At 35.5% G+C, this 15,609-nt stretch overlaps 1 protein-coding gene across 2 annotated transcripts; it reads left to right on the forward strand.

Annotated features, from left to right (window-relative positions):
- Positions 1-169: 169 nt before the first annotated feature.
- LOC127800119 (S-adenosylmethionine carrier 1, chloroplastic/mitochondrial) lies at positions 170-15,337 on the forward strand. Of its 2 annotated transcripts, none has more exons than XM_052334556.1 (13): positions 170-307; positions 421-500; positions 2,937-3,044; positions 4,876-4,958; positions 5,457-5,533; positions 6,972-7,062; positions 9,204-9,257; positions 9,348-9,443; positions 9,713-9,802; positions 11,667-11,718; positions 14,105-14,166; positions 14,312-14,392; positions 15,012-15,337. In XM_052334556.1, exons 2-13 carry the CDS (start codon positions 446-448, stop codon positions 15,147-15,149), a joined length of 987 nt encoding a protein of 328 aa, XP_052190516.1. In that variant the 5' UTR covers positions 170-307; positions 421-445; the 3' UTR covers positions 15,150-15,337. The 2 variants fall into 2 exon arrangements, with proteins under 2 accessions (XP_052190516.1, XP_052190517.1); XM_052334557.1 differs by having other exon boundaries at positions 227-311.
- The last annotated feature ends 272 nt before the right edge of the window (positions 15,338-15,609 follow it).

The raw sequence follows: 15,609 nt of genomic DNA on the forward strand, positions 1-15,609 counted from the left end.
ATTGAAATCATTAATTATGGTGATAATATTATTTAGATATTTAATTTTAATATTTATGATAATATTTTATATTAATATAACATATAGTATGAGATATTAATATAAAATATTATTATAAATATCAAAATTAAGTGTCTAAATAACATATAATCATTACAAACCTAACCCAAATAAGCAATCAAATTTTTATTTTTATTTTTATTTTTAAATTTATGTCCCCAAGCAGAAGCAGGTTCCCCTCCTTCTATCCCTTACCTTACCCACAAACTGAATCGCCGGGAAACTGGGATTTACAGCCCCCTCAACTGTGGGTCTCTCTCTCTCTCTCTCTGTGTGTAAATCTCGTGTGGATTTCGTTTAAAATTCGATCAAACTGCTGTTTATGAGTGGTTTTGTGATCATTTTTGGTTGACTGTGCAGTTATACAGACTTGTTGGGGAGCTAGATGGGTCCTCTTACATTGGCAGTGGGCTCGAAAGCCACTTCGATGGTCTCATCAGGTGAACTCCTTTTCTTTTCAGAACATTTTTTTTTTTTTTTTTTGCTTTCGAGTCTGCTCGCCAGTTAACTTATTTAGCTCTAATTTTGTACCCATTGCTTTACACTATGCTTAATTTTAATTCAGCAATCAGGACTCTTTGTTTGCAAGTTACATGTTTTGCACAATTTCTGGGTCAGTTGGAAATGGAGTAGCGATGGACAAAAATGTTATCGGGGTCGGATTTTGGGGTTTTTCTTCATACTCGTTGAAATTTTGAGGATCTGCAACTTTGGCATTTTGCCATGGTATAATTTTAATTTCTGTATGTATATAGATTATTGGCATGGCAGAAACACTTAGCCGTGGCCTCTTATGGGCTTTTTTATATTTATCATAGGCTTAGTAATGATTCAACTGCTATTGTAGTTTTGCATACTGGAGAGTTTGAGTATGGTGTGCAGTTTAAATGCTTTCCAATTTTCTGTTTAGAAGATATGCCATGTAACTGCAAATAGTTGTAAACTTCTTATTAACAGAGTATGTTTAGGCAAAGTGATTTCATATACCATTACAAAATTGACAAATTTTTCTGTAGTGACCTTCTTTAATGTCAAAAAAATTGTAAGGGGAGATTACAGAAGAAATTGAAATGTTACTTACTGTATGCAGTATTATATTTTGTTTCTATAAATGTGCTTTGTGTACCTTGTTTCTATAAATGTGCTTTGTGTACCTTTCTTAGTCTCATTTCAAGAATCAAATAAGATTCCAACATTTTGTTCTCGGGCACATGTGTTTTTGAGTATCCATCCAGTTGATGGTAGGAGTTGGTGGATGGACTCCCAAATTACGTGAGGATCCCATGTTGCAAGCCCTTATTTTGTCATTTTCACAAATGGACCAAATGCGCTGCCTAAGTTTATCACTAAGAAGCATTCATATGGACAAAGGACACGGACACATGACACAACACAAACAACTCTCATGACAATTATCGAAAAGACTAGGATAGGACATGCTAGGGAGACACCAATTTGTAGACTAGGATATGACATGTGGACATACAAGAAAGATAAATTAAAAATGAGTTTATCTGTAATAAGGTTAGAGTGGCTCCTTTTGAAGATAGGGTACATGAAACATGATTAAGATCATTTGATCATGTGATAAGAAGACCAATAGAGGCTCTTGTGAGAAGAGTGGATGGAATAGAAGAAGTATCTAGAAAAAGAGGAAGAAGAGATTGACAAAATCTTGGTGAGAAGCATTTAGGTATGGTTGAGTTATAAGTGCCTTACAGAAGATAAAACCATAGATAGAAATGATTAGCAACTAGAATTCATGTAGCCAACTACACATAATGGGATAAAGGCTTGATATGTTCTATAAGTCAAAATCTTCATGGTAGGAAAAAGTGCAATTGAAAGTCTTAATATGTATTTTAGAAAAAAAAATTTGTAAAAAGTCTAGTATTCAAAATTCTTAAATTAAAAATTTTAAAAGAGGGATGGCTAGTGGTTAAAACTTAAAAGTTTAATATATTTTTTAAAACTTATAATACATTTTTAATTTCTTTACTGGTGACAGGTAAAATCACACTCTTCAGTGTCCCTTAAAGTGTTTAGAGTAAATCAAATTACAAAATAATAGGATACTTTCAGATGAAGATCTGATAGCATTTGGATGTGTGCAGTAAGTATCGGCGTGCTTTATAGATGTAAAACATGATTCAACCCTTTCATAGAAGTTATGTGTTATATAGATTTATTCTTTAACATAGAGAAAGGAATTGAAAAGTTTTGTTCTTTCTTGCTTTATGAGGAGATAGGGGATGTATCATAGATGATACTCACTTGAATTTGCAGCAACAACAATCCAGATCCTTGATCCCTTTGGACCAACAGTTCATCAACTGCTCATTCATTTGTGCCTTTCACCATTTTACTGGCTGGAGAGAGTGCAGACTCTGTGCATCTTAAAGAAGGCCTAAAATGATATCTAGACATACACCTGCACCATTCCATTAGAAAATGGCAAAAATTATGAAACTTAATTTGACAATTGTACAGCTAGGCTACAATAAGTAAAGGACTCTACATGAAGCCAGCTGGTTGCTTGTCTTATTTCTTATTAAGAAATTTTCTTGTAGTTTTAGTGAAGAAAATGCTGAAAAGAATTTAGATATGCTTTTTGTTGACAAGCAACATGTATTAAAGTCTTCTGTAGTAAGATTGCGTAGATAGTTCAAACTGACAATTGCTATTAGAAAACACCTTACAAACAATTATCTTAGTGTCAGTTTCTAACTTGTATTGGCTTGAACTTTAACTTGATGATTAGGGAAAAAAATGTGTGTTGAAATATCATTTTTGCAAGTGATGTTGGTCGAAGTATGCTTGTAATTTTTTGTTGTATTTTCTGATTTCTTGTTTGAGCAGATGATCTGGTTTTGCAGATGGATCTACTGGAAAAGTGAAAAAATTACCATTGGAAACAAGACGGTTTTTTGCATCAGTTAGCACAAGAGAGGACAAGCCATTTGATTTTTTCCGAACTCTATTTGGTATGCTCAAAGTATGGTTGAAACTTTTTTACTGTATTATTGGACTTGTGTCTGAAGCTCTGAGCTGAAATGTGTTCTAAGGGCCACTAGGCTTATGGTCAAAGGCCTGAGGCGGTCATCAAATTAATGTTTGGTCCCCATCCTCATGGTATTATAATAGGCATTGGGAGTGGTGAACTGGATGTGGAGATTATGTCCAAGCTTTTATCACTGGAGTGTGCAGTGACAAAACAAAATTTAAGATGTGTTTTTTAAAAGAGGAAATCTTTTTATTGAAGTTTATTATCAGTTATAAAGGAACTTTATTTTGGCTACTACTGGTATAGAAAGAGAAGGAAAGAGTAATATAAACCTTAAATAATGCATGCTTTTAACTGGGAAAATAGTGTATCAATAGCTTCTGTCAGTATTTCTTTTGTCATTGTCAACATTAATCATAGGCAAGTTTTAAATAAAGAAGGTAGAATTGATTTCCTGCGAACTGGAATACTTATTAGAGTACCTAAAAACAGTAATTAATTGATGAAGTAGGTCTGTCTCCTGCTTAAAGGATAAAATGATATGTGGGCAATCTGCAATAAAGATTCTTCCCTGAGTACTAAAGGTCTTTTATCAAATCCATAACCTCGATGTACACCTCTATAGTCCCTTCCCTGTACATGACCGTTTATGTTGCCTCCTATAGTAACCTTCTCCTCTAAGTGTTTCTTGTTCCCAACCCCTCTAAATCTTTTCAAAATTTTGCCTTTATCTATTCTTCTAACTCAACTTGTGGTCATATGTATTAACAATATTCATAGACTCTTCTCCTGGAACAACTTTAACTGCAATAATCCTATTTCCTATTGTCTTCACATCCACTACCTCATCCTTTAAAGTCTTATCCATAATAATCCCCATTCATCCCTTGTATCATTCTTCCCTAGGTACTAAAGTTATATTTAGATTTTGTTAATATTTTAACCCTATCTTCAACCCATCTCATCTCTTAAAGGCACATAATATTAATTTTCCTCCTAATCTTCACATTGCCCACTTTCGTAGATTTTCCTATCAAAGCCTCAATATTCCATGATCTAATCCTTGATCTTTGATCTTGGACTAACATCTTTACTTGCATCTGTCCATAAAAATGTGAGAACCCTTGTAGTTTTAACATTAACACCACATCTAGGCTTCAGTGCAGCGAGCCTAGCTAATTTTTTACTGCACTCGGACACTATAGCGCATTGCTATGAGGGTAACACCTCAAAGACCATGCAACCCTGCAAGGACAAGTAACTCCAAGCATCCAAAAGTATGACCTACCAAAGTTAGAATCACCATTGCGGACCAAAAAGCAAGAAGAATAAGCTCCAAATATCCCTAGCACAACACAGAGTAAAAGTAGACGATCTATAAACTCCCTTTTCCTCTTAAACAAATAAAACTATCAACTACCTGGCCCCTCTTTCACAAATTACCAGAGGTAAGAATGAACCCAACAGCAGTCCAAACAAAGAAGGCCACCCTTGGAGGAGCTTTAAGCCTCCACAAAAAATTTCCATGGAAAACCCTCTATCTTTGTTACACAAAGCTCATGAAGTAGTGCACAGCAAGGACTCTTGAACTTGATGGAAGCCACATCCATCTGTCCTTCTCCTGCCCCATTGAGGAGTAAGAATAAAGATGATCAAATAGCACTATCAAAAAAATCTAATCCCTAATCAAGAAAATTATGGTTAAATTGTGAGGACCAAATGTTTATATTTGTCAGATTATTGATGCTATCATACACAGAAAATCCATATGCAGTTTTCATATCTCTTAAATGCTGTGATGAATCCTGCAGAGGGTGTTATAGCTGGAGGGACAGCTGGTGTTGTTGTGGAAACTGTGTTATACCCAATTGATACAATAAAGACACGACTGCAGGTAGGCCACTAATGGTTGAATCTATGCTGGCCCTAGATGGGAATTTCACCTACTTGGTGTGAACTATACAGTAATTATTTGGTTAGATTACTTAAATTGATGTGCCTCATGATTGATGTGTATGTCCTTCTAGCTTCTTGATTGTACTCCATCTATTTGAGGATGAGGGACATGAAATTAAGTGATCAAATATACTTTTGCTCCACATTTTTTTCTCCAAGATTGTTCTTTACTTTTTCTTTTTTTTTTTCCCTTTTGACGTTTTAAACTTTTCATACACTTATTGACTTCTTTATTTTGGACATGATATGAAGCATGCAATGTTGCACTCTGTGAGAATGCCCATCCTTAAAATTTTCTACCATATGAGGAAGTGAAGCAAACCCCCTGAAGAGTGATTTTAACATAATACTTATATTTTTCAGTTCTTCACAGTTTTTTTTTTTAGCAAGTTTGTATAGAAATTTAATTTCTTTGACTTTTTGGTTTTCATCATAGGCTGCTCATGGTGGAGGAAAAATAAATCTGAAAGGGCTTTATTCTGGACTGGCTGGAAATCTTGCTGGTGTCCTACCGTAAGTGCAAGTCAAATTATTTCCATTTTCTTTGAGGATTACCTGTACAGGTTTTGGACTGGTACTCTTCTTCCAATAATTCTTGAAGTGTGAAAATAAAAAGAAAGGTCAAAAATTCACTTTTGGTAAGTAATAATAGTATTACTAATAATATTGTTGTTAGGATAGCAAAGTAAAACCTTTTATCTTTTTATTGGAAATTGAAGGAAATAGGAACACTGCAAATTCTTGTGAATATTATTTACTCTTTCAGCATATTGCATTTGCATTTTGTCTGCTACAACCATTGCTGGTTTATTTTGTGAAAACACTATCATTTTATTATTTTGCTGTCTCTCATCTCAGAAAATGAAAATGTTTTGTCCAGTGACAACAAAAGCACGATTTGGTCCCTGCCATATTGCCAACTGAATTTGATGTTTGAAAAAATCCTACTTGCATTACTGGTATTGTCAAAATGCTTGTGTTAAACAGAAAATACTAAACAACATATCCAGCCGTTATCCCACTATGTGAGATTGGCTACATGAATTCTAGACTTTTTGTGGCTTACATCCCAACGGATAGTTTGTCTAGAATTCATATTTGGATCCGACTAGGTTTTACGCTGACTGTCGGCTACCTAACGCAACCCTCCTCCTTTATCCGGGCTTGGGACCAATGGATAATATCCCCTGGCGGAGTAATGATGAAATGAAGTTTCAACACCATCTTCATATGGAGAAGTTTCATGAGATGGTGGTGAATGAAGATAATTGATATAGTTGTGTTCCATCACTTAGAGCATCTCCAAGGGGGAGTGCCATTTTGGAGTACTAAATTACCTATTTACAACTTTGAATAATGTTATAGCACTTCTAAAAAATAAATCTGCTCCAATGGCAAGTGCCAAAATAGAGGTATCATTAATATTTTAATATTTTTATTAAATTTTAAATTCAAATAATCAATATTTTATAATAAAAGTTGAAATAGACCTATTAGAAATGGCGGTTGGAATTTGCATCTCTACATTTTTCTCTCTCCAGAGGTTGCAAAAATGGCACCCCAAGAGGGTTGTTGCTATTTTACAACCCCATATCCCAACCCCATTGGAGTGGTTGATTTTTAATCCGGGGTGCCATTTTGGCGGTTATGGAAATGGCACCCCAGATGCCACTCCCCATTGGAGATGCTCTTAGTTGACATGGTGAAACCAACAAGTATAATATGGAAACACAACACTTAAATAGAAAATACTGGAAAGGAAAAATTAATGCCTTCAGATCATCCTCAAATTTTCTTGTTCACCTTGTTTCAGGGTCATGGCATGACATTTCAGCAAGTTAGAAGTTTCATTCTATAGCATTGCCAAGATGGGGAAATTTCTATGAATCTAGACCCTAGATTGATATGGATATATTTTAAGTGCTTCTGATGACAATCTTTTGTTTTACAGGGCTTCTGCAATGTTTGTTGGTGTCTATGAACCAACAAAGCAGAAACTGTTGAAGATATTTCCTGAAAATCTTAGTGCTTTAGCTCATCTGGTAATGTTTTTTCTTCTTCTCCCATCATGTTACTACTTTACCGTTGCAACCCTAGGTGCTTCTATGAAATAAGATTCAACCTTAATAGCAGAATGTGAAGGTTCTTGTCATGGTGGAATGGTCATGCCATTTTACTTGGTTTATTTGGCATATTTCTGGCGATGACTGTGGGACTTGAGCAGCCTTTACAAGAGGTTTTCTCTTGTAATGCTTTAGGAAATATTGCCACAATCAAAATTGGGGTGGTCATTTTATCTGTCTTTCGTTACAACTATTCTCTTGCCATATCAATTTGCCTCCATGACATGGTCTTTACCTTCTGTCCATATGGACCAGAGAAAATTTTCAAAAACCTGTGAACCTGTCCACCATCCTTCCTGGAATGTTTAGTGGCTTGGAACTTGATTTTTGCATAAAATTTGGCTGTATAATTGATTTTCTAAAAATGGCAACACGAACATGGAAATAGGGCATTGAGGTGGCATCATGCAGACATTCTAGTTATGACTACTTTGATAAATAGGTATTGGATTGGACGGTAGAAAGAAAATAAACAGAATATGAATTAAAAATGGTGATTAATATCCAACTTCCAAGGGTGAGCTTTTGTTTTTCTGTTCTTTCTAGAATTTTGGAATGAAAAAGAAAAATAATGTTTGGTTGTCTATTTTTATTCAAAAAAGAGAAAAAAAAAATCAGAAAGATGTTTTCCTTTCTTCTATCTTCTTTCTTTTCATTTCTTTTCCTTCTCCTCTCCCTTGCACACTTGACTTCCCTTCTTTCCTTCTTCTTCCACCCCTTCAACACCCAACTTCCATTTTTTTCCCCCTTCTCCAACCATCCTCTCCCAGCACAATGAAGATCTCCTTCTAGCTTCTATGCAGGCCAAAAGGTTTGCTGCTTCATCCTTTTCTTCTTCTTGCTTTTACTTCTCTGTTGCCAGATTGGCTAACCTAAAATCTAGTTTTGCAGCCAATGGATCTGGGTTCACTAGGTGAAAAAGAAAAAGGATGAGGACATAAAGTTATTTTTTTAAGTTAAGGTCATTTTTGTCAATATCAAATTAATTGCAAAAATATTCAATCACTGGATAAAATAAACTAAATTTTTATAAACACCGGATTTAGTTTTCATTTACAAAATTTTATAGATGCCATATTATCAAAATTTAGAAAGAAAATTAGAGTTTGGTAACATGTTCACTTTTCATTTTTTAACTCAAAATGAAAACAAAAACTGAAGTCTACCAAATGGCCCCAATAGAAAATCTTGTGAGGAAATTGATGTTGTGTCAGGTATATTTCTCAAAATAATCAAACGTGAAGTTTTTCATGGTAGCTAGGTTATTACCATGTAGTCTGTTCAAATCAACTCTTGTTAGCCTATCTTAACACTTAAATCCTGGATTTTGTGCTAGGAGGGCCACATTTCAAAATCTAAAGGACGATTACACACATACAACATTATCTGAGTAGTATTAGCCACATATGATATGCCTATACCTAGGTATAGGCATCAAATCCAACTTCATTCAAGAATAGTTAGAAATTAGGCCTGCAAAACATATTATAATAACATCCTTAGGACTTTTCTTATGGGGATATCCTCAATGCAATGTGCTAATTTTGCAGCCCACTATTTTTCTAAGTGGTTGGCTCCAAGTGCTCTGAGGATGCCCATGTACTCGTCCATTCCTAAATGTATCTAATGCAGGTGATATAAGGAGGTTTTTCCTTTTGTACAAGAAACTAAATATGTTGCTGAACAAAATCTTAAGACAAATAATGAAAAAAGTTACTGACATTATATTTGAAAATAATGAAAAAAAAAGTTACTAACATTATATTTGGGAAAATGCTATTGGTATATCATGACTTACACCTTGGGCTACACAATGTAGCTAAAATATCTAAAATACCCCTCACCCAAGGCAGTGAGGTGGTGAGGTGAGGCGAGAGGGGTATTTTTGTCATTTGTGATACATTGTGTAGCCCAAGATGTAGCCCAAGGGGTACCAATAGCATGGTCCTTATATTTGATATCATACTGGCCAAGTGTATGAGGTTGTGGATGGTTGGCCTTACTGTTATACTTTCTGTAAGTCTTCTCTGTTTTCTTAAAAGGTGTCAAATTTCATGTAGACTGCAGGTGCCATTGGAGGGATTACTGCTTCTCTTATCCGTGTTCCAACAGAGGTAGATAAGTTTATTTTGTTCATTTCATGACCTTGAACTGCTTTTGGCCTTTATTTCTTTTTTGTTATCTTTTACTCTGATTTTGTGCAGGTAGTTAAGCAAAGGATGCAGACTAGACAATTTGCTTCAGCTCCAGATGCCATTCGTCTTATTGTTTCTAAGGAAGGTTTCAAAGGTCTTTATGCGGTATTAATATTTTCCCCCCTTCAAAGGTCTTTATGCGGTATTAATATTTTTCAAAGTCTTTATGCAGTCTTTGAAAGAAGTCAGGTTTCCCAAATATCCAATCTTTAATACCATTTTTATTTGTAAATTATGTTTTTTCCTTTTAGTGAATATTGACTACTTTTGCTGGTACAAGAGAATTGCTTCAGATTTCAATTTTACATGGATTTTCATGTAATCTATGATTTTATGCATGTATTGTGACCTTTTTATTTATGTATATATCCTAGGGATACGGATCTTTTCTATTGCGTGACTTGCCATTTGATGCAATCCAATTCTGTATATACGAGCAGCTCCGGATAGGTTATAAGCTGGCGGTATTTATTCATCTACTCATTTTACTTCTTAAATGTCATATAGATTCATATAGCTTTGTGTTGTTTCCCCAATAGCATACAATTTTTTCACTTTAGAATCTTCTTCACCTTGGTAGTGTTGAATGTGTTTACAGATTTCATTCACGTGGAAAGTTTATAACTGAAGACACTGTAGCATTTCCATAGCCATGTTTATACAGGATTTGCCACCTTTAAGCATGCTTCCTTAGTTTTACTTGTCAAAACAAAAAGAAAACCTTTGTCATAACTAGAGGAGGATTTGGACTTGAACTCCCCATATGCTGGCAGCCTCATCAATCGTTGCTTGTGCTGCAGTAAATTTAACTTGAATGTACTGTTAATGTGCTAATACCAAATTTAGATCTGTGCTTTTATTGATTCTTGGCTTCAATCTTTCTTGACTGTATAAATGAATACACCAAATATACGGACAGATATTTCTACTTTGCTAAAAGGATCCTTGTAAAATCAAATATGTAACACCCCAGCCCTCTGTGTATTTTTGGCTCATAAATAGAGTAATTAAATGTTAATTTATTAGAAATTTGGTATTTTGAGTTAATCTGAGCAAGTCTGGCAAGGTTGAATGGAATTTGTCGAACCGACAGTTTTACTGGAGGTCAAGGGTGACAGTTTGGGAACCCTAGATACATACTAGAACCCGGGTGGAGATAAGGTGATTCCTGTAATTGCGGTGCGAAGATGGATCCAACAGCACAATTGGTGTGTAAAATAGATAATCCAGGAGTGAGGTATACTACAGAATAGGTTAGTTTGCAGTCAAAAATACTGGTTGACATGCAAATTAAGGAAAATTTACCTGCAGTTGACTGATGTAATCAATATGACAGGTTTGATATGAAAATTTACTCCCATCCATCCATAAAAATGCAAGAACACTTACAAATTTGACTGCATCTGGGAGGCAATGTAACAGCTCTATCTTATTTGTCACTGCATGCTAGCAGTGTAGCGCATTGCTATGAAGGGTTATGCCCCAACTATTTTCATTTGTCAGCTATTCATGTTTTTTTATTTGATCTGACGAGCTTTATATTGGCTATATCACCTAGCTAATGTAGCCTTCCTCCTTTATCTGCGCTTGGGATCAATAGCAGATAAGAATCCCCAGGCAGAGTTAGACTTGGTTGAGCAATTTAATGATTATATGACATGAGATTTGCAGGATTTGAGCACTTGATCAGGCTAACTCTTTCGCATTGAGACTACATGCAAATACAATTTATTAGCATCATCAAACTAAGCACATACACCCCTTGAGCTTGGCTAATTTGCTGAGAATGTGAAGAGCTTTTTCTGCATCAGCAATAAGGACATGATGATAATCACATTTGAAGAGGTTTTGAGTGTTTGAAAGTTAAAAAGAAGGCTTTCAAAAAGAAGGAAGTCTTAGCTTGATTTCTTGCATGGCATTCTCTATATTCTGGATTCATGTTTCTTTTATTATTGATGTTGACATGGCATGACTTTGTAGGCTGTTATGAAACTGACTTCTTGTAAGCAATAAGACATCTTCATTCCAAATTAAAAGAAACTGCACCCATGTAGAAACTGCCCCTTCTTGATCCTTCAACTATAATTGCCATGTGAAAAATCTCCAACATTTATGCCTCTGTACTTTTCACCATGAATTAAGTAACAAATCAAGACAAGATCCATATCGTCCATATTATGTGCTAATAAATGATGATTTTGAAGTGAAACACTAGTTGCTTATCAGACTTAGAACCCTTCTCCCCAAATATATATATAAGCAGTTGTACTTGTACCCCTGGAACTTTAAGCAGTTGCTGAGTTTTGTCTGCATTTTCATGTCTGCCAGGCAAAGAGAGATCTCAATGATCCTGAGAATGCTATTATTGGTGCTTTTGCTGGTAATCCCTATCCAAATTCCTGTTCTTCTATTTCATCAGCCCATAGATTTTTTATTCATATCAGAACATCTCTGTCAGATATTTTATGGTTTTAAAATGCTTGCATTTGGCAAATGAATGATGCCCCCGTCTCCCTCTTGCTCCAATCACTCTAGCATGCCTTTTTTTATACTCTGTCAATTCCTTCCACCTGTTGGGCCTTTGAGATTATGTTGGATTTCTCAGCTTAATTATGCCTTAGAATTTTAACAACACATGAAAAGGAAACAATAGGTAAACTAAAAGAAGAAAGTAAAATGTAATATTTAGGGTGTGTTTGATTGGGGGTGGAAAGTGAGGCGGAATTCCAATTCCATGGAATTCCAATTCTCACGCCACCCCCTAAGAATTTCATTTCCTTGATTTCAAGGAAAATCTTCATTTTTTGAACTAAAATGGAATTCGAATTCCATGGAAAAAAAAAACTGTTTGATGGAATTTCTTGAAACTTGGATGGAAAATGAATTTCACCCCTATTTTCCACCCCTATCAAACGCACCATTAGTTTCATGCAGTGTTCTAAAAGGTGGCCTAGGCAGCTAACAAGGTGCTAGGCGGCCTCTAGCTGTCGCGAATACCTTCAAATCACCCCCTTAGGCGTCGGGCATGATTAACCAGGCCCGGGCGACACCTAGGCGACCGATGCGGCCAAGGCGACACCTCCCAAATGTGTTTTTTGTGCTCGATTTTCCCCTCCCTTTTATATCCTCTCCTCTCGTGACCGTGGTTTGGGTTCGTCTGTTGCTCGACTCCATCTCCATCTTAGATCAGATCAGATGGATGGATCTAAGATCCAACAGCTAGATCTGAGCGACGATGATGGAACAACTGGATCTGGCAGTGCTACAGGAAGGAGACGGTGATGGAACAACGGTGAAGCAATGGCGACTATGGCTAATTGGCATGGGTCGGCTTGGGCTGTGGTCGCACTGTAGTCGACGATGGTAGTGATCATCGAAAAAGAGTAAACATGATATAAGCTCCTGCCCTTGCTAGGCTATGATGAGAGCCGAGCATATGATTTGTTTATAACTTTATATATATATATATAATATAATATAATAATTCTAACAATATATAGATATATCATATATGTGATCTGTTTATAACTTTATATATATATATATATAAATAGAGATAGATTTATATATATAGCCTTTTTATATATATGAACATATATGTATGTATATGTATTTGGGATAATATAAATTTTATTTAAATAATTTTTTTATGCACCGCCTAGGCACTAGACTAGGCCTAGCGCCTAACTAGCACCTAGTGCGTTTTAGAACACTGGTTTCATGCATGATGTGGCAAAATGTATGTGACTTAGTTTATTGCATGAACTTGACTGGGGTGACAATTAAATTGTACTTGTATTACAAGTTTCAAACTGTACTAGGCCATGTAAATGAATGTTCATTTTGGTAACAGATTTCCAGAACTGCATGATAGTTGCTTGGTGTCCAGATGACCATGCCCCTACACTTGGATTAGATAATCAATTTGTCGATGCCTGGAAAAGAGAAAACAAGTGTGACAAAAGCATAACTATCTCTTGTCATCCAGTGTATGGTCTTTCCCAAGGGCACAGAATCTAGTAGTAAAACCAATTTACTTTAGTGCTACTAATATTTATCTTAAAGAACAATTAAACTATGAATTGATTAGAAAAACATGATGCCACAATAATGAACATAATTTTTCATTCAATTATTCACTCCTTTTGTTTTCAGCTTTTGCTCTTAGAAGTTTGCAGTTGCTACTGCTCATTGTATATTCTTTATTGGTCAATACGACAGAAAAAGCCTACAGTTTACCAAATTTTACTGTTTTAACCTGATTCCATAGTTTTTTTCAATTTAGCATCTTGTACTTATTAAGTATTGTAATTATATCCGCTGTTAACTTACATAAAATAGTATTATTTCCTGCTAGTAATTTTTTTGCTTCTCTGATTGTTTCACTATCGGGGAGTAGAACTTTTTTCTTTTTTGTTTTTTTACAGAAGTTAATGACAGAATATAATTGCAACACTTAACAAAAATATGAAGTACTGAATGAAGTAGAATTAAAATAGAAAAATTAGGCAAATTCCACAAATTTTTTTTGCAATTCAGCTTTATTCATTCAAGTCAAACACTAATTTCCAGTAATTTATTTGTTGTGATGGGCTTCAAAGTTTGAAGTCTTTCTATGTATAATGCAACTAATAAGAATCAGCATTAGAGGCATTGAAAGTGAAATAGTCACAAGAGACTTTTGCAAGCATGGAAATGTTGTTCTATAGTGTTTATATAAACTATTTTACTAGTTTACTTGTTTTTTTGGCACCCCACTTTTATAGGTGCTTTGACTGGGGCCATAACAACACCCCTTGATGTGATCAAGACTAGATTAATGATTCAGGTATTGCTAATCGCTATCAGACTACTCACATTCTTCCCCGTTATTGTCATCTTTTTGCCCGCATTCATGAAAGAGAATATGCAGCACATATATTTGCGGGTGTGTATATTAACTATAGACATGTTGCTACCCTTTCATCTTTCAGGGATCAGCAAACCAGTATAGCGGCATCTTTGATTGCGTTCAGACTATTGTCAGAGAAGAAGGGCCCCCTGCTCTATTGAAGGTACAAATTCTTCATATATGCATTTATTCTTGAAGATAGATACCAATGCAGTTTCTCAATCCATGTATCACCTTTTTTCTTACCTGAATTTCATTAAAATTATGTCATTTAGGCGGGGATGTCCCCGCCTAAATGAAAAGCTGAGTATCAAATCAGTGAACAAGAGGGGGAAAAACCTAGACATGCTAAAATGGGATTCCTTTTTCAATTTTTCTTTCTTTTCAAAAAGTTTTCGCAGTACTACTAATCCAAAACTATTTCGGAAAATACTACTGAATCTTCCACATCAGCTTACAAAACTGTTGGTTGAATCGAGGGTTCTTTTAAAAGGAAAATAGCAAAGAATCGTTGGTTCAACTAGTGGAACACTTCCTACCATGATGAGCCAAATTTGGTGCAAGTTAGATTAGTATTTTGAGACATAGTTTAGGGTTTAGTAGTATTATGAGATTCTTTTATGCGGTAATCTTAAATTGGTACGACAGGGCATTGGGCCATGCTCGATCTGTTACCATAGCGGCAAGAACCACACTTGATCTGTTATAGTGTTGTCATATTTTGCCCCCAATGGGCAGGACGAAAGAGATGAAAGTAGGTTGTTTTGTTGTTTGATACACAGGGCATCGGGCCAAGAGTGCTGTGGATAGGCATTGGTGGTTCAATATTCTTCGGGGTTCTTGAGAGTACAAAACGGTCCCTCGCCCAGAGGCGTCCTGCTGTTCATCATCAAAACAGAGACTCCTCAAAGCAAGACTGAACTTCTGCTAAATTGTCTTGTGTTTGTGTTTCTAATCTTAGGATCTTGTGTAGGCTATGAGAATGGTGAGGGTTTGTATGAAAATTTTGTTTTGAATGATGTGACTCTTCACATTATTCCTACTACAAAGAGGTAAATGACTCCCTTTGAGAGAGATACAAGTCCCTTCCCCCCACTTTGAGTTCTTACCTTTCGTTTTTCCTCTTGTTCTTTTTACTTTATGCTCTCTCCATTTTCTCCACCTATTGACACTTTTGACTTAAGCATCGGAAGTGTCCTAAATAGTTCTCACTATTATAAGTACATATGCAGGGCATTGCAAGCCAACCTCAAGTGCCTAGGCCTCCATATGACTTGATTGTAGTCTAAACAAGTAATTGCAAGGAATGCAATGCATTTGGATAATAGAGACACATGAAGCAAAATAGTCATAGTAAGTTGTAATGGCAAACAAGTTAAT

This window comes from Diospyros lotus, chromosome 4 (genome assembly GCF_014633365.1).
Source record: "Diospyros lotus cultivar Yz01 chromosome 4, ASM1463336v1, whole genome shotgun sequence".
NCBI lineage: Eukaryota > Viridiplantae > Streptophyta > Magnoliopsida > Ericales > Ebenaceae > Diospyros > Diospyros lotus.

Bases quoted from the DNA above. Each gene is read 5' to 3' on its own strand.
- LOC127800119 (XM_052334556.1), top strand. From the start codon at position 446: ATGGGTCCTCTTACATTGGCAGTGGGCTCGAAAGCCACTTCGATGGTC. The intron at 3,045-4,875 runs GTATGCTCAAAG...TGAATCCTGCAG, and splicing joins TTTTTTCCGAACTCTATTTG to AGGGTGTTATAGCTGGAGGG. The intron at 4,959-5,456 runs GTAGGCCACTAA...TTTTCATCATAG, and splicing joins CAATAAAGACACGACTGCAG to GCTGCTCATGGTGGAGGAAA.